Source organism: Ursus americanus, chromosome 32 (genome assembly GCF_024610735.1).
Source record: "Ursus americanus isolate L20-20 chromosome 32, mUrsAme1.1.p, whole genome shotgun sequence".
NCBI classification, from domain to species: Eukaryota; Metazoa; Chordata; class Mammalia; order Carnivora; family Ursidae; genus Ursus; species Ursus americanus.
Window position 1 is genome coordinate 15,730,989 of NC_142158.1, and position 24,022 is coordinate 15,755,010.

The 24,022-nt window shown below is 45.5% G+C and overlaps 1 protein-coding gene across 1 annotated transcript in view; it reads right to left on the bottom strand.

Annotated features, from left to right (window-relative positions):
- ADTRP (androgen dependent TFPI regulating protein) overlaps positions 1-24,022 on the bottom strand; it is a 65,913-nt gene that overhangs the window by 12,033 nt on the left and 29,858 nt on the right. The window contains exon 4 of the mRNA XM_045811514.2: positions 12,075-12,190. Coding sequence (XP_045667470.2) covers positions 12,075-12,190 — 116 coding nt within the window. The remainder of the gene's footprint in view (positions 1-12,074; positions 12,191-24,022) is intronic.

A 24,022-nucleotide genomic window follows, 5' to 3' on the forward strand; every position in this document is an offset into this window, starting at 1 on the left:
TGTAAACAGCATACATATTATAAAGCTATCGTCAAGATTAAGGGAGTTAACACATCGCAAATAAAATAGTGCCTGGCCCATTGTGATCATTTAATAAGCTACTCTCTTCTTAGAGATGGCACAGAGGGGTCCTAGCAACTTTCTTTTTTTTTTTTTTTTTAATAATGATTTTTTATTATATTATGTTAGTCACCATACAGTACATCCCCGGTTTTCGATGTAAGGCTCGATGATTCATTAGTTGTGTATAACACCCAGTGCACCATGCAATATGTGCCCTCCTTACTACCCATCACCGGCCTATCCCATTCCCCCACCCCCCTCCCCTCTGTAGCCCTCAGTTTGTTTCTCATAGTCCATAGTCTCTCATGTTTCATTCCCCCTTCTGATTACCCCCCCTTTCTTTATCCCTTTCTTCCCCTACTGATCATTCTAGTTCTTATGTTCCATAGATGAGAGAAATCATATGATAGTTGTCTTTCTCTGCTTGACTTATTTCACCTAGCAACTTTCTTTGAGGCTCCTTGTCTCTTGTAACAATTAGGATAGGCTAGGTCATGTTTCAGAAACACCATTCAAATTTGGATACCTCAAGTAATCAAGAGAGTTCAGAGGGAAGAATAAAATTTTGAGCTTAATTAAACTTTCAGAAATCCAAGTGTAGTCTCGGTTGTTTCAAATACTTCAGATTTGTCTGATGCTTGTGGAAGTGACAAGGACTAATATGAGGTCAGGACTGGCGTGAGCAAGAGAGGTACCTACAGTATGAAGTTTAAGAAGCCATGTCTGTATATCAAAGGACACGGTCAATAAATTGAAAAGGAAACCTATGGGCTGGGAAAAAACATTTTCAAATCATATACCTGATAGAGGGTTAATACCCATAATAGACAAAGAACTCCTCCAACTCGACAACAGCAAGAAAAAAACCCAGACAACCCAATTAAAAATGTATAACAGACTCAAGAGACATCTTTCCAAAGAAGAGATACAAATGGCCAACAAACACATGAAAAGATACTCAATATCATTTATTATTAGGGAAATGCAAATCAAAACTACAATGAGATACCACTTCACATCCATTAGGATGGCTACTATCAAGAAAATATCAAGTGTTGGAGGGCTTGTGGAGAAATTGGAATCCTTATGCACGGTTGGTAAGTACATAAAACAGTTTAACTGCTATGGAAAACAGTGTGGCAGTTACTCAAAAAATTAAACATAGAATTACCATATGATCTAGCAATTCTACTTCTCTATATATTCCCAAAAGAATTGAAAGCAGGAACTCAAAGAGATATTCGTATACCTCTGTTCATAGCAGCATTATTCTCCATAGCTAAACCATGGAAACACCCAAGTGTCCATCCATGGATGAAAGGATACATAAAATGTGGTATAGATATACAATGGAAAATTATTAAGCCTTACAAGGGCAGGAAATTCTGACACATGTTACAACATGAATGAACCTTAAGGATATTATGTTAAATGAAATTAGCCAGTCACAAAGAACAAACTATTCTATGAGTCCACCTGTACGAGGTACCTAGAGTCATCAAATTCATAGAGACAGAAAGTAGAATGGTGGCTGTCAGGGTAGGGAAGGAGGGAATGGGGATTTACTGTTTCACATGTACAGATTTTGCAGGCCCCTGGGTGGCTCAGTCAATTAAGCATCTGACTCTTGATTTTGGCTCAGGTCATGATCTCAGGGTTGTGAGATCGAGCCCTGAATTGGGTTTCATGTTAAGCCTGGAGCCTGCTTGAGATTCTTTCTCTCTCTCCCTCTCCCTTTGCCCCTCCCCACCCCACACACATCTAAATAAACAAATAAATAAAATTACTTCTTTAAACAGACTTTGCTAGGCTCCTCCCTGTCTGCCTCACCTAGTTCATATTACACTGTGCTTCTCTATGGTGATACGTCCATTCCTGGAGCCGACTCCCTGTCTAAATTCTTTCTGGCAATTGGGGGAAGGTCAAAGTTTCTTCTTGAGTCTTCTGTTTCTTAAAAATAATGAGCCTAAAATAGTCCTCACGCCAAAAAGACACATTTTGGGTGGAACTTTTGCTCCCCTACCTTACCATTATGACGAACATTGGACTTCTGTGAGATGCGCATCCCAAGGGCACGTACCTCGGAAGGAGAGCATAGCACTTGTCTCCTGCATGGCCGCTTCTCATGACAGGCCAGGAAAGGTATGAGGGACAGAAAGTAAATCCCCAAGGAGCTGGGGCTAGGAGTTTGGGGTCAACACGGAGATCTGAATGCACTCCAAATGGATTGTTTTAATTAGTTCACTTTGTTTACTTTATATACTAGAAATTAGGGCTTCCCAGTTTCCATGCCCATTTATATAAGATAGTCGGCAAATAAGAACATTCCCCTAGAGGCCTGGAGAGTTTCTCTTTATTTACTTCATTTTTGTTTCCTTCAGCATAAGGTTCCACAAAGGAAAGTTCCTGAGGTAAGTTAATGAAGTCTATAGTTTCACAGAGAAAGTGCAAAGAAAGTTAAAGGTGTGTTAACTGTCAGCGGAAAAGTAATGGAAACAAATAATGGTATCAGGCAAGAGGGCAATTATTTAATGAGGGGCAGCGAGCGAGATGCCTGGATGAGGGGACGCTCATACTCAGGTGGGATCACTTCTTTTTATTTTTTTAAAGATTTATTTATTTATTTATTTAATTTGAGAGAGAGAGAGAGAGCATGAGCAGGGGGGAGAGGCAGAGGGAGGGAGAGAGAGAGAAGTAGACTCCCCACTAAGCAAGGAGCCTGACGCAGGACCCCATCCCAGCACCCCAAGATCATGACCTGAGCCAAAGGTAGATGCTTGACCCAGACATCCCTGAGATCATTTCTTTATGGCTTGCCGGAATATATGTTGAAAGGAGTTGGGGGAGAGGGAGAGAGAAAAAGAAGAAGGAAGCAGATTTCGAGGAGGGGAGGAAAGAAGGGAGGGAGAAAGGGAGGGAGGGAGGGAGGGAATGGAAGACGAAGGCCAAAATGGAATCCGTCACTGTGTTCTTAGTCAATGTCCGCTCTTCCCCAGCCCCACGTAGGATGCCATGAATCCACATCTAAATGTTCGTACGCCGCACTCCACTCCAGGCTTCTTCATCTGCAAGGGTTTCTATAACTGTCTACTTGCTGGGCTTTCTTGCATCCTTCAATCCACTTCCATACCATAGGCTACTAGTAATACGGTAATCTTTCGAAAAGAGAAATCTGCTCCTGGCACTCCCCTGCCTCCAGGGGATCCCCACCAGTACCTTAGGAAAATACCCAAGCTCCTCTACCCAGCCCGCCTGGCCATGCTCTGCCCCCGTCCACCTTCAGATCTACAGCTCATCCATATTGGACCCTTTTCTGTTTTTTCAATGAACCAAGCTCCGCAGCTCTGGGCCTTCAGTCATGCTGTTGTCTCTGCTTGGAACACCTCTGACATTTTCACCTCCCAAGACACACTTCTCCTTGCTTTGTATCTGGCTGAACCACACACATGCGTCAGGTCTCAGCTTTAAAGTCAGTTTCTCTAGAAAAGATTTTGCAAAGACCCTGTAACACTCATTCAGTTAGGTTCTTATGCCACGTACTTCCTTTACCATGAACTTACCCTTGTGGATTATTGGACTGTCTTTCTCAGTAGCCAAGAATGGGACAGGGATTGTATCTATAATGCACATCTGTTTCCCAAGTGCCAGGAAGATGGCAAGTTCTTTAGATCTTTATTTTTTTAAATTTCATTTATTTAAAATTTTTTTATTATGTTCCGTTAGCCACTGTACAGTATACATCATTAGTTTTTGACGTAGTGTTCCATGATTCATTAGTTATGTATAACACCCAGCGCTCATCACCACACGTGCTGTCCTCAATACCCATCACCCTGTTACCCCCCTCCGCCCACCCCGCCCCCCTCTGAAACCCTCAGTTTGTTTCCCGTGGTCCATAGTTTCTCGTGGTTCATCTCCCTCTCTGATTTCTCCCCCTTCAGATTTCCTTCCCTTCCCCTATGGTCCTCTGTGCTATTGCTTATGTTCCACATATGAGTGAAACCATAAAATACCATTGGCATTTTTCAAGGAGCTGAATCAAACAATCCTAAAATTTGTATGGACCCAGAAGAAACCCTGAATTACCAAAGGAATGATGAAAAAGAAAAACAAAGCTGGGGGCATCACGTTGTCTGACTTCAACCTCTATTACAAAGCTGTGATCATCAAGACAGCATGGTATTGGCACAAAAACAGACACATAGACCAACAGAATGGAATAGAAAACCCAGAAATGGACCTTCAACTCTATGGTCAACTAATCTTTAGATCTTTAAATGAATGGCTCCTTGGAGCGGTTGGTTCTAGTGGCACCTATGGTTCTCTTTAATTGCTGTTCACTGCAGCTGCTTAGACAGCTCTCGGCTGCCCGATCCCCCAAGAACACCGCAGCCTCTGAAACCCGGGAGATGGACCCATGGCCTTCCAAAACCTAGTTAATCTATTGCTCACTTCGTTAACACTTTGAAGAGGCCAATAATTCTGTCCCTCAATTGAGAGAGCAATTTTATATGTCCTTCTAGAACCTTCTGCCATGTAAATCTATGTGAGTCAGGCTGGGCACTCACAGATGGGCAGCCAAAAATTACCATTTTATAGTTTTCTCCTCCTAAATCTTGTAGCATCCAATGGTTACCATAAAATTTGTATTTTCTGTGTCTTATCAGTACAGCAACAATGGACGTCTTTCCATTGTTAGGGACCAGTAGGGAACAAGGGGTTTGGTGAGCTTTCTGCATATAATTCTTAAAGTGCTAACACTCAAGCTGTATCTCCCTAGCCCAGCAGAATAATAGAATTAAAGGACCCCCTGGCCCCATAATTTCATGCCGACTTCCTACAGAAGTGTGTGAGATGGTCATAGTTGCGTCCGAGGCCAGAAGGCAAGCACAACCTGGATTCACATTTTGTCAGTAAATTCAACAAGTTAGCAGACTTCCTACAGTGAAAATGTCCTTGACAATGGCTGGGACCTGGTGATTCCTTAAGGTAGGGACTGAGCCTATTGCTGCCTTTGCAACGCAGGGCCATGTCACCCCTCTGCTCACCTGCCCCCTTAGGCTTTGCACTCACCCCTGCAAACAGCTCCCAGTCACACATGAGCCACCAACTTTAAGCTACAAAGATGACTCCTGGACTTTTCCGGGTTTCTACCATCTGATCATTTTTTGCTACTTTGCTGCCCCCTTGCCCCTCGTGCCCCTTAGATGAGGGCATTGACCCAGCATTCACTTTCTGCTTCTCTCTCTCTCCCTCTCTCCCCGTCTCCCCCCTCCCTCCCTACCTCCCACTCCTACTTTCTTCCCTCCCTCTCTGTCCCCCCTTCCCTCTCTCTCTCTCCTCAGCAACCTCATCCCACCAGGAGGGTTCACTCCCTGGATCTCCACTGTAATCACCTCTTTTGGGAAGCCCAGGTCTGAATGTCCAAACGGAAGTTTCTCTAGGCAAGTGGTTCTCAACCTTGGCTGAAGATTAGAATTGCCATGGGGGCTTTAAAAATCCCAGTGCTCAGGACATATCCTAAACCAATTAAACCAGAATGGGACCCAGATACGGGATTCTAAATGGAGTCTCTTACTTATACCCCCGAACTATTTTTTTGCTTCTCTTAGTGCAACCACCATCTTCCCAGTCCAACAGCCAAAAATTCATAGAATTGTCTTTGATTTTTTTATTTGCCCACGACATGCCAGTTAATCCACAAAACCTGTTCTGTTCTTTCCACACTGTGTCTCAGGGCTGCCCTCCATCCTGCTGGTACCGAGGTATCATTCTTCAGGTTGGTATTGTTTCTAATTTCTGCAACAGGAGCTAAGGTTTGCACAGGAGGTATGAGGAGGGCAGATGGCCACATCCTCTCCCCTGCTTTGTGCTTCCAGTCTGCATCTTGGCTGGCCCAGGCTCCAAATGCTGATAATAAGGGGAGGGGGATTGTGTGGCATTTTTATATGTATTTCATATATTAATAAACCTAGGGGCTAAGGAGTACTTCTGTGGAAAATGGGGCTGGGATTCTGATCTCAAGATTCGAGGTTGTGCAACTCTGGTGCGTCCAGACAACCCTAGATGAAGGTTGTATTTATACCCAGGAAGGGGCAGCAGGGGCTCTCGGCAGGAATTCACCATAATGCATGAGTGGAAGTAGGAGATGATCTGGGAACTCAGCTCCATGCATTCCTCTGGCAGTTTTTAATGTATTCTGGAGGTAAGATATCTATATGCGTAGTACACATGTAAGTGTGTATGTAAATGGATGCACAGATTTAGAGGATTGCTACACCAGAGGGTCCAGGCTGCTTTGATGTGGGAGCCCGCCCAAGTGAGCACAGTACAGAAGAAAGGAATGATCTCTCATGCTTCATAGGAATGCAGTTGAGGAGCGACTTTACAAATATCTCCCCCACTGCTGGATGATAGCTGCATATCTGCGTGATGCTTGTCCTCGGCATGCAATGCCTTACCCACTAATAGAGACACCTATGGCACCTTCGGACTTCTCTACCGAGCGCAAGGTAGTGGGGCATTAGCAGGCCAGCTGGGGCTGTTGTGGCTGGTAGCATCGTTCTACTGACGCAGGGCACTAGTGGGCAACAGCAGAGTGGCTCAGCAACGGGGCAAGCTGCACTAAAAGTGGAGCCAGGCAGAGACATTGGGCACAGGGGTCTAGGTATCCTTTCAGTCTGCTTAGGTGGAAAACATCGGCAGGTGTGAGCACTCGTGCGTGTATTAGAACTCTTAGAGAAGAGGGTCCTGGAGGCCTGGGCCACCTGCAGCTGGGGAAGGGATACTCTGAGCACCCAGGCAGGGCTGACCCTGGAGCTATGACATAACCATGGACCAAGAATAGGTCATGGGGATTAAACTCCATGGTAAGAATATTCCAGCTAACTTTTATTTGTTATTTTACTCTATTTTGCTTCCCACGTCTTGCTGCTCCAATCCATTTTAAGCACCATTGTCAAGACAACCTTTTGCCAACATAATTCTCCGGCCATGTTACTACTAGCTCTCACTTCCCCTCCTTCTGTAGAAACAAAAAGCAACCACCAAACCTCACGTTGTCGACACTGGGTCTAACCTCTAGCCTGCTGTCAGTAAGCCTCTGGGGGTGGGCAGTTCTTGGACCACGTCCTATTAGCCTGGATCACCAGCAGGTTCGGCGGCAGCGAGGTGCCGATCATTGCTCTGCCGTGGTCTGTGCTCTCTTGGCCTTGGGACCGTGCTCTGCGGTTCACTTTCTCTCACTTCTGCCGCTGCAGCCCCCTAGTCCTTCTAGGCCTGGATCCAACACGCACCTTCCTGAAGCCCTTCCCACACCACCCTGTCAGATGTAACCGCTGCCTCCTCTGTGTTCCTGGGCCTCCTTGTATTTGCTAAATGTCATCCCTCCCCATCTTGTGTTCTTATAACACAGGGCTCATGCCCCCTTGGTAAGTACAACCCCCCCATAGGCTGGCGCTTGGCCTGACAGCACTTGGCTTTTCCCAGCAAGACTAGCCCTGTGTTAAGGCAAATATTTGTTCAACAAGACAGTGAATCAGAGCCGGCTGTAGGAACGTTTCTGTTTTCCTGCTCCTCACCAAGAAGCTCAGAGAGAGCGAGGTGAGGTGTTTAGGGGTGAGAGAGACGGGAGCGGGGAGCAAGCTGCAGTATTTATAGGTGAGTCATGCTTCCCAAAGGAAATGAAAGATTTGCAGTTATTACTAACTCACAAAGCTTTGTTTTCCCACTTACGAGCCAGCCCTCCAATCTGGCAATCTGAAAAATGACAAAAATCAAGTGCCACATGGAGGCAGTCCCCACAGTCTTGGTGGCTATTTTTAGGTCGTTGTCACGTGGTTTCGGCCGGTCAGTGCTTCTCCAGCTCAGAGTTACCGCCGTTTTTCTGACTCATGGTTGTTTCTCACGCTCGCTCTGGCCTCGGCCCATGTTCTTTACCTCATTCCTGCTACGGCTGGTTCCCTATTTGACCATGCAGACTGGCGTGTGTAACCGCTGGCCCGCGGCCACTCCCCGGAAACAGCCCCACGGACGTGCACGCTTTGTGGAGCTCCGTCGCCGGCCATCTGTGGCTGTGAGGGCCCCCGGGCCCCCCAGCCTCGCGGAAGGGTAGAGGCCGCGGGCCGCGGAGTGCGGGCTCCCACCGCCGGCGAGGATGGGCACAGGTAGGGCAGCCTGGGTCCGTGGGGCGGCATACAGGCGTCGTTGCTTCGTTCTAGCAGAAACGGAGCCCAACGCGCCGAATGCTGACTTAGGACTTCGTCCAGAATAAGGAGGTCCAAATCCCAAACCACTTCAGCTCCCCGCCGGGGCCCACCAGTCCCGTTCCAGCTGGTGACAGGTCTCCGTCCCCTCCCTCCCCTTGCTCCAATCCAAGCACAGAGCTGGGAATCAGGATATCAGGGAAGTTTTTCAACCATAGAAATGACGTTACGCTTTTTTGCATCCCCCCCGCCCCCCGCATTTCACAGAGTGTGTTTTGCACAAACGGGGAACTGAGCAAATACCTAGCCTTGTGGATACCGCGGGGAGTGACCTGCGTTTGGAAATGGGAGCCCTGAGTGTAAGTCCCAGCGCTGATTTTCCCCAGCCCTGTGACCATGGGCGTGTCACTTAACAGCGGAGGCTCTCGAGGTCTCCAAGGCTGGGTGACCTTCACCTCACCTCCACCACTCACCCTCTCTCTTTCATTTGCGGATTGGTTGATACTGTCATCAGTTGGCTAATGTCAATCCTCCCGAGTTACCACAAATGCCACTAACTGGCGTCTCAGTCTTGTTCTTTTTTACTTGCCACACTTCACCCAGACTCCAATCATCTTTCTCACACAAGCCACATCATTTCTCTCCTCCACTTAAAACTTTCCCACAGACAAGCCCTCAGGTTCAAAGTCCCGACTCACTGCTGTGGTCGATTGATCCAGCTTTTCCCTGTCCTCCGGTTCAGCCCTATGCTCAGCAACTCTAGCCCTTTGTCGATGCTCTTGCCTCTGCCTAAAGGTCTTTTCCAGCTCTCTTTTGACTTACTCCGACTCATTCTTTGCGTCTCAGCTTAGACATCAGTTCCCTCCGGAAGCTAACTTGCAGCATCCCTCCTGGGTACCCATAGCACCCTGCACTTCCCCCTCACTCTGTCGTCCCTTTATCTGGGCACTTTCTTCTCTCTCAGACAGTCCCTAAAGGCGGTGTGGTGCCTTGCCCATCACTGTATCCTCAGTCGCTTAGCACAGTGCCTGGAGCTGATGAAAATTGAATGGACCCAGGATGCATTCGTACGGGACCCCCACCTCATTGCTCCTCCTCTGTCTAACCCCCAGTTCACTGCATGGTCTGATCACGTGTCCAGGCACCGACAAGCTAAGCCCCATTGACCACTGCTTATCATCTTTACGACTACCACAATTTCTCCCCAAAATACCAGTGGCTTTTGGTGGTCTTTTACCCCATTGGTCGCCTGGGTGGTTCAGTTGGTTAAGCATCTGCCTTTGGCTCAGGTCACGATCTCAGGGTCCTGGGATCAAGTCCCCATCAGGCTCCCTGCTCAGCGGGGAGTCTGCTTCTACCTCTGACCCTCCCCCCACTCGTGCGTGCACTCTCTCTCTCTGTCTCTCTCCATTTCTCTCTTGCAAAAATAAATAAATTAAATCTAAAAAAAAGAAAAGAAAAAGAAAAAGTTAACAGACCAAAAAATGCTGCCTTATATAATAACTCCAAAAGTTGGGGCGCCTGGGTGGCACAGCGGTTAAGCGTCGGCCTTCGGCTCAGGGCGTGATCCCGGCGTTATGGGATCGAGCCCCACATCAGGCTCTTCCGCTATGAGCCTGCTTATTCCTCTCCCACTCCCCCTGCTTGTGTTCCCTCTCTCGCTGGCTGTCTCTATCTCTGTCGAATAAATAAATAAAATCTTAAAAAAAAAAAAAAAGAAAAGTTACACTCAGCAAGGAAGACCAAATCAGATGGAAGTCCACACAACAGACAAAAGTATGGAAATCCATCTACATAATCAGCCAGATACCACCCTGCTTCCGCTCCTCACATAACAGCAACAAAAAATATCTTGATGTATACATACTGGTACCTAACCCCAGTTTCCAGATAGTCTATCTTTAGGGATTTATTCCTTTGTGTTAAGCCAGATATGGCAAATATGTGGCGCATATCCTGCCATTCTCCATTCTTACGCTCTTGGTAGATACTGCTCAAGGGTGACAAAACTCTTTTGTGGTAGGGTCTCAGAATCCTTCTCAACACTGTGCTCCAGGCATCAACTGCCGGTAGGTTCCCAACTGTTGCCTACGCTCTAAAAGTATCCTTTGTTAAAATGCAAAGGCCCCAGATTGGGGAACAGCCTAGATCACTGGAGTCTTGGGGTAGGTTTATGGAGCAAGTACTTTCTTCCAGAGAGGAGAGGCGAGAAAGATTTGGGACACTTGGGAATGGAGAGGTGCAGAAGGGTGGGAGATGCGTGTATTGCAGAAGGGGGAGAAAAGGCAAGGGAAGAACCCTCAACAGAGTTCTGGGCACAAAGCTTACAGGCTCTGAAACAAAGGATGGCAAAAGCCAATGGAACAAGCACTGTGGCTTCCATCTCTAGCAGAGCCCTATACTGAGTTTAACTTCCCCCGCATAGGGAGGGATTGGGGGTGACCCACATAGTCAGATGGGAACAGGTGATGTAAGTCTAGACTGGAGAAGGAACATCATGATTAAAGCTTCCATCTTTAGCTATTATGCTTGGCATGCCCCTATCAGTAGAGCAAAAGCATGGCAGTGGATTAGAAGGTGACAGAATGGAAGGAGGGTTTCCAATCATTGGGTGGAAGGCCAAGCCTTTTCCCCTGGTTACAACCACTAAGCAGCACTTCTGACTATTGGTGTCACCAGGTGGTTGAATGACGAAATCTAGGCCAGCTACTTGAATTACCTCTCATGTCTCCAACGAGGCTGTTCTGCAAGCCCCTGGGCAATTGCCCAAATGCCCTGTAGGAGCTCCAGTGCCAGATGTTGACGCAAATGAGCCCATAAAAACACAGGCAGCAGGACTGGGTCAAACCTAGCATGCTCATCAAATGCCTTTCTAGATGGAATATATTTGGATGTTCAGATCATTCGGCCATCCAAACGTTTTATTTTTTCTTCTTTTTAAGTTTTTTCCCATTTTATTTTTTTAATTTAAATTCAATTAATTGATATGTAGCGTATTATTAGTTTCAGAGGTAGAGGTCAGTGACTCATCCATTGCATATAACACCCAGTGCTTATTACGTCACGTGCCCTGCTTAATGCCCGTCACCCAGTTACCCCATCCCGCCCACCGGCTCCCCTCCAGCAACCCTCAGTATGTTTTCTATGATTAAGAGTCTCTTATGTTTTTCTCCTTCTCTGGTTTTGTCTTATTTTGTATTTCCCTCCCTTCCTCCATGATCCTGTTTTTTTTCTTACATTCCACATATGAGTGAGATTATATAATAATTGTCTTTCTCTGATTGACTTATTTTGCTTAGCATAACACCCTCTAGTTCCATCCACATTGTTGCAAATGGCAAGATTTCATTCTTTTTGATGGCTGAGTAGTATTCCAATGTATATCCATACCACATCTTTATCCATTCATCTGTAGATGGACCTCTGGACTCTTTCCGTAGTTTGGCTATTGTGGACATTGCTGCTATAAACATCCAATCATTTTAATTGCCAATGGAGCCAATGATCAATATTTTCTTGGGGAAAGTAGCAAGCGTAGCTTTGCAGTGATGACTCCCTCATGAGAGGGAGAGAGGAAGGCCTGGCTTGCTGCTTGTGCATGCACACTTGTGTACTTTGGTGCACGTGATGCTTCCGTGGCATTAACATCAAACAATAGGAATCTTTCCTACATGGACAGTTAGTGATGGTTAAATCCCTGTTAACCCAAGATAGAAGCACTCCTACAAAGCAGCATGCTTCTTCAGGAGTATCCCTCATAGTTCTGAAGGAAAAAGTCTAAGTAGATGTTCTCTCTGCAATCCTTACCTGCTGATGTACGCAAGGCTAGCAAGAGCCAACAAGGTGAGACCTTTCTTCTTCCGTGGATAGCAGTACGGCCTGATGATGACTTCAGCCAGGGTGAAGGGCATTATGGATGTGTGCTGGAGGAGAGAAAATGATAATCATAATGTCAGGCTGCCCCAGCTGCCTGCCATGCCCCTAATTCTCTCTTTCCTCTCCAGTCTACCTTCTTATGCAACTACCAGATGAAACTTCCCATGACTTGTCTCAGATCATGCTCCTTAGTTGCCCCAGGGCCTGCAGTGGCTCCCTATTGCCTGCCATGTTGGCCCAAAGTCCTTTGTCTGGCTACCAGGCTCTTGGTAATGTGCTACCCTCCTCTCTGCTCCTGCTAATTGTTCTCCTCTTCCTCCTTCCACATGCACACACACTTGCACACCCATGCTTACACGCCCACACTTACACACACACTCCTCCCCTAGAACAAGACTGTTTCCTTCATTCCCCTTTGTACTCAGTGTGCTCGCTCCCACCCTCACACTTTTGTTCATGCCTCAACGCTCTGTGGGGACTGTCTTCTCTCCCTGTATTCGAATCGTTCACGTTCTTCACAGCCAACACGATCTTCCACGGAGCTGTCCCTGCATTTTCCTCTTGCTAATTTCTCTCACTCAGTCCGACTGCATCTCTATCCTGTGCCATGTAGTCTAGCACTTATGATGTGTATTTGGAAGATTCGGGGGTGGGTGAGCAGAGAACACTGCTTACTGGGAACATCTAATAGTGCTAGTATTTTATAGTTTTTACATTTGCAACCACCATTGCTCTTTCATCCCGGCCCCTCATTTCCCCAGTTCTTGGCAGCCTCTTGCATCTCTAGCCTCCACCTCTGAACTCCATCCCGTTCCCATGCCTGTGCCCCAAGACAGCTGTGTCAGCACCTCAGTTACCGTAGTTGCTGGGGCTTAGAAATGTCACAGAGCCTGTGTCACCGTGCTCCCATGCCCAGCTATGTTGCTGGGGCCCTGGGTGCTGGCCCTGGATGGCCTTTGCTGTCAGTCATGTCAGTGTTGTGCTCAGAGGCAGCCCCAGGGGACCACATCTTCCCACTCGACCTGAACTAGCTAGGGGATAGTCAGGAGATCAAGACCCTCAGATAACAAGAAATGTGGCAAGTTTTTATGGGGCAGGGGTGGAATGAGAAAGAACAAATCTTAATAATAGAGCATTATTGGACAGAGAGGGCCTCCTGCGGCCCCAACAGGGCTGCAAGTGGGTGGCACAAAGCAAAGAGGCCTCTTACAGGCCCCAGGTACCCACATTTTAATTGCAAAGCTCAGAGGAGCAGCATTGCAGACGAATCATGGCTTTTACTGACTTTGTCCAAGATTGGTCCTAAACATACTGACGGGTTGCCTGTCCAAGTGGCAAGACATGTAGGCCAATTGACACATCCTGCACCTTCTTTGGTCTGATTTTAGGCTATAGTTTCTATGTCTCTCCCTCTAATACAGGAGCATAGTGATTAAGGGCACATGCTTTCAAATCTGACCTTGGATCCGTTACTGAATCTGTTTGAACTTCAACCTCCTCTGTTATCAAATAGGCAATAGTCCACATGTCATGGAAAGTACAGCTCTGAGGATTGAGATTAGAGTATGGAAAGGGCTTAGTCCTTGGCCCCTGAGAGCTTCCAGTGAGCATTAGCTGTGATTGTCACGAGGATCACTGTGGCTGTCATCCTTCATCTCATCGGTGGCCTGGTGTGGAGTGGGGTGAAGCAAGGTTCTAGGATGTCCACAGCACCAGGTGCTTGCAGGCAGGCAGGCAAGCAGCTGGAGCATGGTCACATAGCTGCCCCGTGGCCGCCCCGTGGCTCCCTCCCCAGTCCACAGCTGCTGCCCACACTCCCAGCCGTGCTGCCTCAGAGCCCTGGCAACGCCCGGTGATGGACATCAATGCTCTTTTCACCCAGAGGCCACCTCGGGAGGCGAGTGATGGGGCCGTCTGCCCAGCACAGCCACCTGCCTCTGGCCTCTGCCCAGCACAGCCACCTGCCGTCTGCCCAGCACAGCCATCTTCACTCTGCCACACCCAGGAAGATCCAACTTGTATTAGGAAGCATTAACAGTCCCATTATCCTGGCCATTGATCTGACAGATCTTATTAACCCTGCCCATAGTCAGCAGCTTCAGATCTCTACATTAATGATCATTGGTAACAGAATTCCTGTGGAATAATGTAGTGCGCTCACATTAGAAGCAAATGAGTTCAGGGTGATTAATGCTTTTACAACAAATAACTCAGGAATGCATGACTGGTCACCTCTTCTAGAAGCCTGCCCTTTGCAAGGGACATTCAATTGGATTTCCAAATGAATTCTCCCTGATGACTTCTGGAAAGTTTACTTCAGTGATGTCATTAGTGACGGGCCATATACTGTGGCTTAATACCAACTAAAAGGTCTTTAAAAGAACAGCGTTGTTTCGTCGGGACTGGTGGGTAGGAGGAAGACCACAGTCTGTGAACTTTCTAAACAGTGGGCTAGTGCAAAGAGCCAAGCGTAACACATTAAACCTCTTGGTATTTCAAGTGCGCTGGTATTTTACCTCGTGTTCATATAAATGGTATAACCTTTGTCAGGCAGCACATATTTTTTTTTAAAAAAAGGAAGAAAAAAATCAGTAAGAGAAAAATCAAATATGCTTTCTGCTTCCAAAAAATCTAATAATTAGGCTGGGATTGACACAAATTAGAATGCTGCCAAAAATTACTGAAAACAGTGACTCATTCTGTATTTCAATTAACAGTTTCTCAGTTTCCCTTATAAACAGTGAAGCTGACAAAAATTAATTATCTCAGAGGGGGTAAAATATTTCCTTCCAGAGTAAACAAAACATCACGGGCTGAAACAATAGTATGTGTGAACGGAGACGATGGAATCAAATTATCTTTCCTTGTCAATTAGCCATCATTTGGGGAGATTTTTCTTTAAGTATCTCATTCCAGATACGTCGGTTAAAAGGACAGTGTTGCTCTTTTCCCACCCTTTCCTACTAAATCATGCCTTCTCCTCCTGTCCTTGGTGTAATGCCTACTTCCATCTGGGCATCTTGGAGATGGAACTCCAAGAATGAAGTCGTGATTTAAGTATCAGTACAGTCATGCTCTGTAGATTCCCTGGTTGCAAGATAGCCTTGTGCATAAGTACTGACATTCACCAGCCCGCAGAGCATTCTTACAATGTCACGTGAGTGGTGACAGAAAACATAATGAGCACTTACTTGTACTCACCTCATACCAGTAGGCACGTAGCTGTTATAAACAGCTTCCCTAGTTTGAGGCTAAACGTACCACAGGATGCATTTGCATCTTGTGAAAGAGGCAAGCCTTAATCCCTGAGATAACCCATGGAGCCAAGAGTTTTTCATCACTGTCACACAGCTCCAAAGACTAAGTCCATAAGCCTAGGATGGTCACATTCTTATCTCTAAGATCCTCGGGGGGCCAAGAGCACTTAATTTCCTCCAGTGAAAGAAATTCAGGAAACCTCTACACTTTAAAAATTAGATAATAACATTTAAAAATATGATCTCTGCCCCTTTCCTCGATTTCCTTTCCTTGTCAGACTAGCCCTTGTGTTGAGTTGAGTTGACCAAGAGAAACAAGTCTCTTGGACTGGTCATGGAGAGACTTTCTCCTTGAGATACTGTCTCTAAGCTTACCTAATATCGCCCACTTTCTGTTCGGTCTCAAACTTTGCCTCTTATTACACCAGCAAGTTCTCATTTCTGAAGACATTAGGGTATTTTTTACTTACTATACATGGAATATAACATTTTTTATGTATGAAAACATGAAAGCCTTTACAAAATCTCTTCAGGGGCAAACACATGGCCAAAACATCAATTAAAACGTAAATGTAAATACAACAGACATGAAAAGGGAGGCAAAACAACCTTAATAGAATGCTGTTATACTCAGCTTGTTAATTCACTGCTGGATCATGTTCCTTAAGCTCAAAATCTACATGTGGTAGAAACACACAGTAATAATTGTTTTGTAAACCCCAATAAGGCCATGTCTGATTTCATTAACTACCATTCATCTGCCAGCTAAACACTTGTACCTTATTCCTCACCACCGTAGTTTCTGCCTCTAAAACCCACAGGTTGGGACAATAGTGAACATCTTCCTGGGAATATTTTGTATCCAAAAGCAGAAACCATCTGTATTCTCCATGAACCCCTATGTTGTTACAGTTACAATTTTGCTTTAAGTCCATCTGATACGCAGAAATTCAGAAATGTAGACATGGGTTGTATTGTTTATATGTCTTTTTTCTTTTTCTATAAATTTTTCCACCTATACTACCTGTAGGAGTCTTTTCGGCCTCCAATACTAGAGTTTGGAGGACACTCTGATTGGATTTGTAAAAATTCCCTTTTCCACTTCCTTGAAACTCTAGTGCATAGGCTAGGCACCACTATAATTAAAGAGCCAATGTTTAAATGCCTGGGGAGGGGGTTTGGGAAGATAAACCACCCACAGAAAGAGCTACAGGCTTCCCTTTGATCTTTACGGTCTACCTAGGCGGGCTGGCACAGCTTGGAAAAATTCAGAAAACATAAGTTAAAAACCAATAGTCTTATTTACCATAGAAGAGTAGTACTGTTTGCAATTTACTCTGAGATACATCAGAAATAAGATGAGCTGATGGACTGGTAGATGCACAGATTTGAGATAAAGCAAATTCAGTTAACTATGAAGAGTAGATTCTAAGTGGCAGGTAACACAGAAGACCACTGTAAACTTCTTTCGACTGCACTTGGTTTGAAAATTTTCATTAAAAAAGTTTGGGAGAAATGTGAATAGTCTTTCCTGACCTGGAAAGAGAAGTAAATGCTCCATTGGGCTGAGAAAGAAAAGCAGGGTGTTACTTATGAACTCGTACATGAATTGAACAGGTGGTTAAATGATAACTTTCTGGATCTTCTAAAGGGCGTTTCTAAGTGATTTCTTACTACACTGTTGTCCTTTGGGTTAATAAGTATTTTGGCCAAGATCTCAAAGCAGCATTTTTCCAGTGGGAAGCTAGTTGGCTTTGAGAACAACTAGCCTGGTGAAGAAGTGGCTGTTTAGATTCAATCCAGTTAAGGGTAAGCCAGAAGAGCGAGCTGCGATCTTAGGACACTACAATCCAGGAATATATTTGCCTCTTGCTGTTCTCCTCCTCTCTCTTCATACCTCTCCAAAGCACCCAAATCCCTTCCCCTTGTTTAATTCTCTTTGGCCATAGCAATGCCCTAGACACCTGCTATAATCTACAACTCATTCCTTCATGTCTTATAACCAAACCGGATTCGCTTTTCTCTTCTAATTCTTCCCACAACGGCCCAGGCTTTTATTCCCCAGCATCACCTCCTCAGCTTTTTCCTATCTTGGTACATACTCAACATCGCAATTAGACCAACCTTCTTTTTTTTTTTTTTTTTTTTAAGATTTTATTTATTTATTTGACAGAGAGACAGCCAGCGAGAGAGGGAACACAAGCAGGGGGAGTGGGAGAGGAAGAAGCAGGCTCCCAGCAGAGGAGCCTGATGTGGGACTCGATCCCAGAACGGTGGGATCACACCCTGAGCCGAAGGCAGATGCTTAATGACTGCACCACACAGGCGCCCCTAGACCAACCTTCTGAAAACATGTTTCACGTTGCTACTCCTGCTCAAAAACTTTTGGTGGCTCCCTGTTGCCTCAGTCCACTGTCTACCCTCCTTCCCTAATCTCATCTCTCCCTCTGATTTTCTGCAGTGTTTCAATAGGCTCTCGTCCTGGTCTTTCATTCTGTTTCCTTCCCTAGAATGTCTCCTTTTTCCATTTACTGAGATCTTTAATTCTTCTCTCCCAACTAGCCCCACACACCTTTAAGATGCCTCACAACCAAAAGCACACACGTTAACATGAGAAGATATAAAAGAAAATCAGGACCCAGGAAAACACTGAAATGCAAATATGCCAACCAGAGGTTTGCTGGGCTGCTGTTACTGAGATGCAAACTTAGCAAGAGGTTTCTGGACAGCCAAAGTAAAAAGAGAGAGATGGAATGAACAGTCCTTTTTTTTGGTCTGTGTTTTGGGGAAATCAAGTTTTTCCACTAGTATTTTCCACTAGTAGGTGGTGTCCCTGAAGCAGAACAGTTCAGAGATCTAGTTTCCAAAACTGATAAAATCTGAAGGCAAAATAATAAAACACAATCTCTAGAAGGGGATTCTGCCAGTAAGGAGATAATATTGTATAATTATGTAGGCTTCCGATGATCAGACTAATAGATGGACCCCAGAAATACCATTTTCCCCCTGTTGGGTGTTTCTGCTTGTTTTTGTTCCCATTATGAGTCAGACAACAGCCAGTATTTTCGTCTCTGTTTAGAGCCTGGAGTGGAGGTATTTTACACTGTTGATGACACAGAGATCTAAGGGCTTGGAGGAATCTAGTCAGTGGTAACGTTGACAGCCCCTTCCTGCAAATAAGGAGCCTCACCAGAGAAACCATCCCGCTTCTGGGAGCTGAGTGCCCAGCCCCTTCTGCAACCTCTGGGGCCCACGTCACGTCCACACCAGGCCCACGTCACAGGCTGCCTTTGCACGAGATGCTCACGCTCCTGTCCTTCCCACAGCTCTTTGGGGCCACACTTGACTCTCTAGTGCTTAGTTACGTTCAGTTTTATTTTTTACGCTGTCAGTTTAATTTTTACGTGGTCAGTTTTTTTCTCCTACTCTCATTAGATTAGAAACTCTGAGGGCAAATCTCTCCCTCCTACTTTTTCAGGACTCCTCCTCTGCTTCATAAATGCATTTAATCAATTTTCTGAATTTGAATTTATGTATTACACAGTAGAATTAAGTCCTGAATACACCCTGCAGAGCCCCTGATGATGGGGTCACCTTGCCCATTTTATTTCTATGCTCTATTGCTCCTACCTGCAGCCTTCACCCCACCTTCACCCCCTAATTACTCCTTCTCCACCCACAGGTCCCTCCCTCACCACTGATATATCACACACTTGCCCCTCCCCTCCTTCAGCCTCCTCCACCTTCCCCCCACGCCTTACAGGGCTCAGTGTAGATATCCCTACCTCCAGGGAGCATGGCCCTTCCCTGGCCCAGCTGGACCTCACATGATTGCATTCACCTGATACTGGCCGAATGGGATGGAACCAGCTGGAGGTCTAGGGCTATCCCCATTTCATCTCCAGTTGCCCAACACAGCACTCGACCTACTCTGGTCACTTACTATTTCTGGCATTAATGAATGAATCAGTGAAATGATGGAGTGGGGCAGAAGAGGAAGGGGCAGTCTTCCATCTGACCTGGGGAGACAGTCTGGCTTCCTGGTATGAGAAGACAGCTGCTGAGGCCACATTCAACTGACATCGGCAGCCACATGCCAGGCTCTGTCAGTGATCTCATGGTCACGTCAATCCCTCTTCAGGCTGATTACCCTTATCTTTTGCCCCAGTTATCGATGGCACCCCAAATGCTGAAAGTGGGTGTTGTGGGTCACAGGAAAACCTGTGAGCAAGTGTGACTACTGGGAACAGGCTCAGGATGTCAACGTCATGACAACTGAACTGCAGACTCAATTAAGGTGTGTCACCATCCAGGAGCCTGGGGGCCCACAGGAAGTCAAAACATGTAACCAGCAGAGGCTGTGCTTGGTTCATCTTGGGATCTGCCGGCTGTGGCCCTTCGTTTGGAGATCGGGCCAAGTGGAAACCCCCCAGGTTTTGTTCGCTATTTTCTTTGTATCTCCTCCTCTGTATCAGTGTGTAATCCACCCTTCCTCCCTGCTTCTGTGCCTGGCTCCAGATAGCACACATGGAGACTTGTTTTTAAGACATAGACAGATGGGCAGCTCTCTAGAAAGCTGCTCCAAGTTGGAGGGAGGAGACTGTTCTTTTCAAGAAAGAGAAAGTTTCAGAGGCACCAGAATCTGCTCTTGCTTTAAGAGCCACGGTGTCTCAGGGCACCATTGCCTCCCCTCAGATATCATATCACGATGGAAATAAAGGACGCAATGTGTAGGCAGCTGGTCTCCCTGGGAGATAACAGCAATGCAGGAAAGCACCCTGTGAGCACAAGCACCAGGGCAGAGTTCCAAACTCCCCACATGACTGATCCCATGATGGACGAGTTTCCACAATTTCTCCTTCCTGACTCTGGCTCTCCCTTGCTGACCCATCAGGGTATTCCTAAAGGGACTCACCAGCTGTTCTGCAAGAGCAGCAGTTGCTGGCTGGTGACTTTCCTGAACACAAGTAGTTGGTTGGTTTAGGGGTAATCTGTAGGTGGGCGAGGAGGCACGCATGGGCTCACTGCAGGGGATCTCAGCCATGGAGGCGGCGGTGGCCAGGAGGGGCATTGTAGGACGGTTAGCAGCATCCTTGGCTTCTATTCCCTAGATGCCAGGAGCACAGACTCCCCCCTTGTGACAATCAAAACTGTCTCCAGATATTGCCAAGTGTCCCTGGTGAGCAAAATTAATCCCAGTTGAGAATACCTGATTTCAGTAATTAGCAAAGGAAGGGCATCTTGCAGAGGTAGTTGACAAGGAGCAGTCAGAAAGTCTGGAGGTGGGACGCCTGGGTGGCACAGTCGGTTAAGCGTCTGCCTTCAGCTTAGGTCATGATCCCAAGGTCCTGGGATAAAACCCCACATTGGGTTCCCCACTCAGTGGGGAGCCTGCTTCTCCCTCTTCCTCTGCCTGCTCTTCCCCCTGCTTGTGCTCTCTCTCAAATAAACAAATAAAATCTTAAAAAAAAAAACAACAAAGAAGGTCTGGAGGTAAGGTAAAGAAGGAAAGAAAAAATTTTGATAAATATGGTTGAATGTGTTAAGTATTGAGACGGTATTAAGGCATAAGCCCCAATCCCTGGTTTCAGAAACAAGGAGGCTGCAATGAGCACCCAGGAGCTTGTTTCTTGTGTTCCCAAATTGCTTGTTCTTCCTTCCAGGTTGACGCCCATGTTCCTTGTCCAGTTCCCTGTACCTTTGGGTTTCAGCCTTTTATTCATGGTAATCTTAGACTTGGACTTTGGAGCCCCTGGGCACTGGGGAAGGGCTAGCATGGGGATGTCTCTGTGGCTGCCACTGCCATTTGTTCCACAAACCCCAAGGGTGGGTAGAAATTATAAGTGCGAAATTTGGGAACCTACATGCAGGACAACTTGATGACAATATGCTTGCTCAGAGCCCCTTACACCCCTGGGAACGCAAGCCTGGGGCATTGAGATAATCCTCCCACTGCCAAGAAATTTGCTTCACTTCCTTATCGTGGTTTTCTTAGGAAAAACAAAACAAAATTTCTCAAAAGGTCACAAAATTCCTTCTCACCACTGAATAGTAAAATGTGGCTTTTATGAGTTCCTAGATGTGTTTTGAGACAGATGCCCAAAACACACAAGCTTTTATTCCTAACTAGTTCATACTAGGAGAACTCTCTGGAATAACCCTCTGAAATAATCCTGCACTTTTTGGTTTCCACACTCAGAAAAAAAACCCACAAAGGTTTTTGTTTTGTTTTGTTTAGCCTTTAAATCTGAATTTTCACTGGTAAAATCTGTTCCTATTAAGGGAAGTGAAATGCTAAACTCTCCCCTGCCTTTATGAGGCTTTTTTTTTTTTAATTCTGCCCTCAACATAAGAAGACTCTTGATTACTGTTGAGATGTTCAAATGTTAGGTTCCATGGCAGCCACCAAATAACTCATTCTATTTCTATTGAAGTTCTAAATTTGTGGGTTCACTCTTCACATACATATGCTAATATACCCCATTAGTAGCCTATTTGCTCTTCAGTAGAAACTCATGGTTGGATCTATTATCAACCAAGCAAGCCCAGCAATAAAGAGTCTGAGGATTTATTCCTAGGTATCTTATGGTGATACCTAGGAATAAACCTAACCAAAGAGGTAAAGGATTTATACTCTAGAAACTACAGAACACTTATGAAATAAATCGAGGAAGACCAAAAAGATGGAAAAACATTCCATGCTCATGGATTGGAAGAATAAACATTGTTAAAATGTCTATCCCACCCAGAGTGATTTACACTTTCAATGCCATCCCTATTAAAATACTACTGGCATTTTTCAAAGAGCGGGAACAAACAATCCTAAAATTTGTATTGACCCAGAAAATACCCCAAATCGCCAAGGGAATGATGAAAAAGAAAAAAAAAAAAGCTGGGGATATCACATTGCCTGACTTCAAGCTATATTACAAAGCTGTGATCACCAAGACAGCATGGTATTACGGGCACAGATATCAATGGAACAGAATAGAGACTCCAGAAATGGACCCTCAACTCTATGGTCAACTAATCTTTGACAAATCAGGAAAAAATATCCAATGGAAAAAAAGACAGTCTCTTCAATAAGTGGTGCTGGGAAAATTGGACAGCTATATACAAAAGAATGAAACCTGACCACTCTCTCAGACCATACACAAAGATAAACTCCGAATGGATGAAAGACCTCGATGTGAGACAGGAATCCATCAAAATCCTAGAGGAGAACATAGGCAGTAAGCTCCTCGACATCAGCCACAGCAACTTCTTTCATGACACGTCTCCAAAGGCAAGGGAAACAAAAGAAAAATGAACTTTTGGGACTTCATCAAGATAAAAAGCTTCAGCACAGCAAAGGAAACAGTCAACAGAACAAAGAGGCAATCCACAGAATGGGAGAAGATATTTGCAAATAACATTACAGATAAAGGGCTGATATCCCAGATACATAAAGAACTTCTCAAACTCAACACTCAAAAAGCAAATAACCCAGTAAAAAAATGGGCGGAAGACATGAACAGACAATTCTCCAAAGAAGACATCAAATGGCTAACAGACACATGAAAAAATGCTCAATATCACTAGCCACCAGGGAAATACAAATCAAAACCACCATGAGATACCACCTTACACCAATTAGAATGGCAAAAAATTAAAAAACAGGAAACAACAAATGTTGGCGAGGATGTGGAGAAAGGGGAACCCTCTTAATACATGTTGGTGGGAATGCAAGCTGGTACGGCCACTCTGGAAAACAGTATGAAGATTCCTCAAGATGTTAAAAATAGAGCTACCCTATGACCCAACAACTGCACTACTGGGTATTTACCCCAAAGATACAAATGTAGTGAAAAGAAGGGGCATATGCACCCCAATGTTCATAGCAGCAATGTCCACAATAACCAAACTGTGGAAGGAGCCAAGATGCCCTTCAACAGATGAATGGATAAAGAAGATGTGGTGGTACATACACACAATGGGATATTATTCACCCATCGGAAAGGATGAATACCCACCATTTGCATGGAGGGAACTGGAGGGGATTATACTAATTGAAGTAAGTCAAGCAGAGAAAGACAATTACCATATGGTTTCATTCATATGTGGAACATAAGCAGTAGCACGCAGGACCATAGGGGAAGAGAGGGAAATCTGAAGGGGGAGAAATCAGTCAGGGAGATGAACCATGAGAGACTATGGACCCCAGGAAACAGACTAGGGGTTTCAGAGGGGAGGGGGGTGGGGGGTAACTGGATGATAGGTATTAAGGAGGGCATGTGTTGTGATGAGCAGTGGGTGTTATACGGAACTAATGAATCACTGAACACCGCATCAGAAACCAATGATATACTCTGCAGTGGCTAACTGAACATTAAAAAAAAAAATGGTCAGAAGAGGCTGGGGAATTGGCCTTTCACACATTTTCACAGAGATGGAAAGAGGCTGTTTTTTCAATAGATTCTCCTTGTTTTTCCTTCGACCACCTTCCTTTCATCTGGTTAACTCCAACGTGGTCATATCTTCATTCTTCTTAGTTTCAGCCTCTCCCAATCTTCTTCCCTGATTCAATGGCTTTTTTGAACTCTCTTTGGCTTCTTGAATACTCAGTTACCTATTAACATCCGA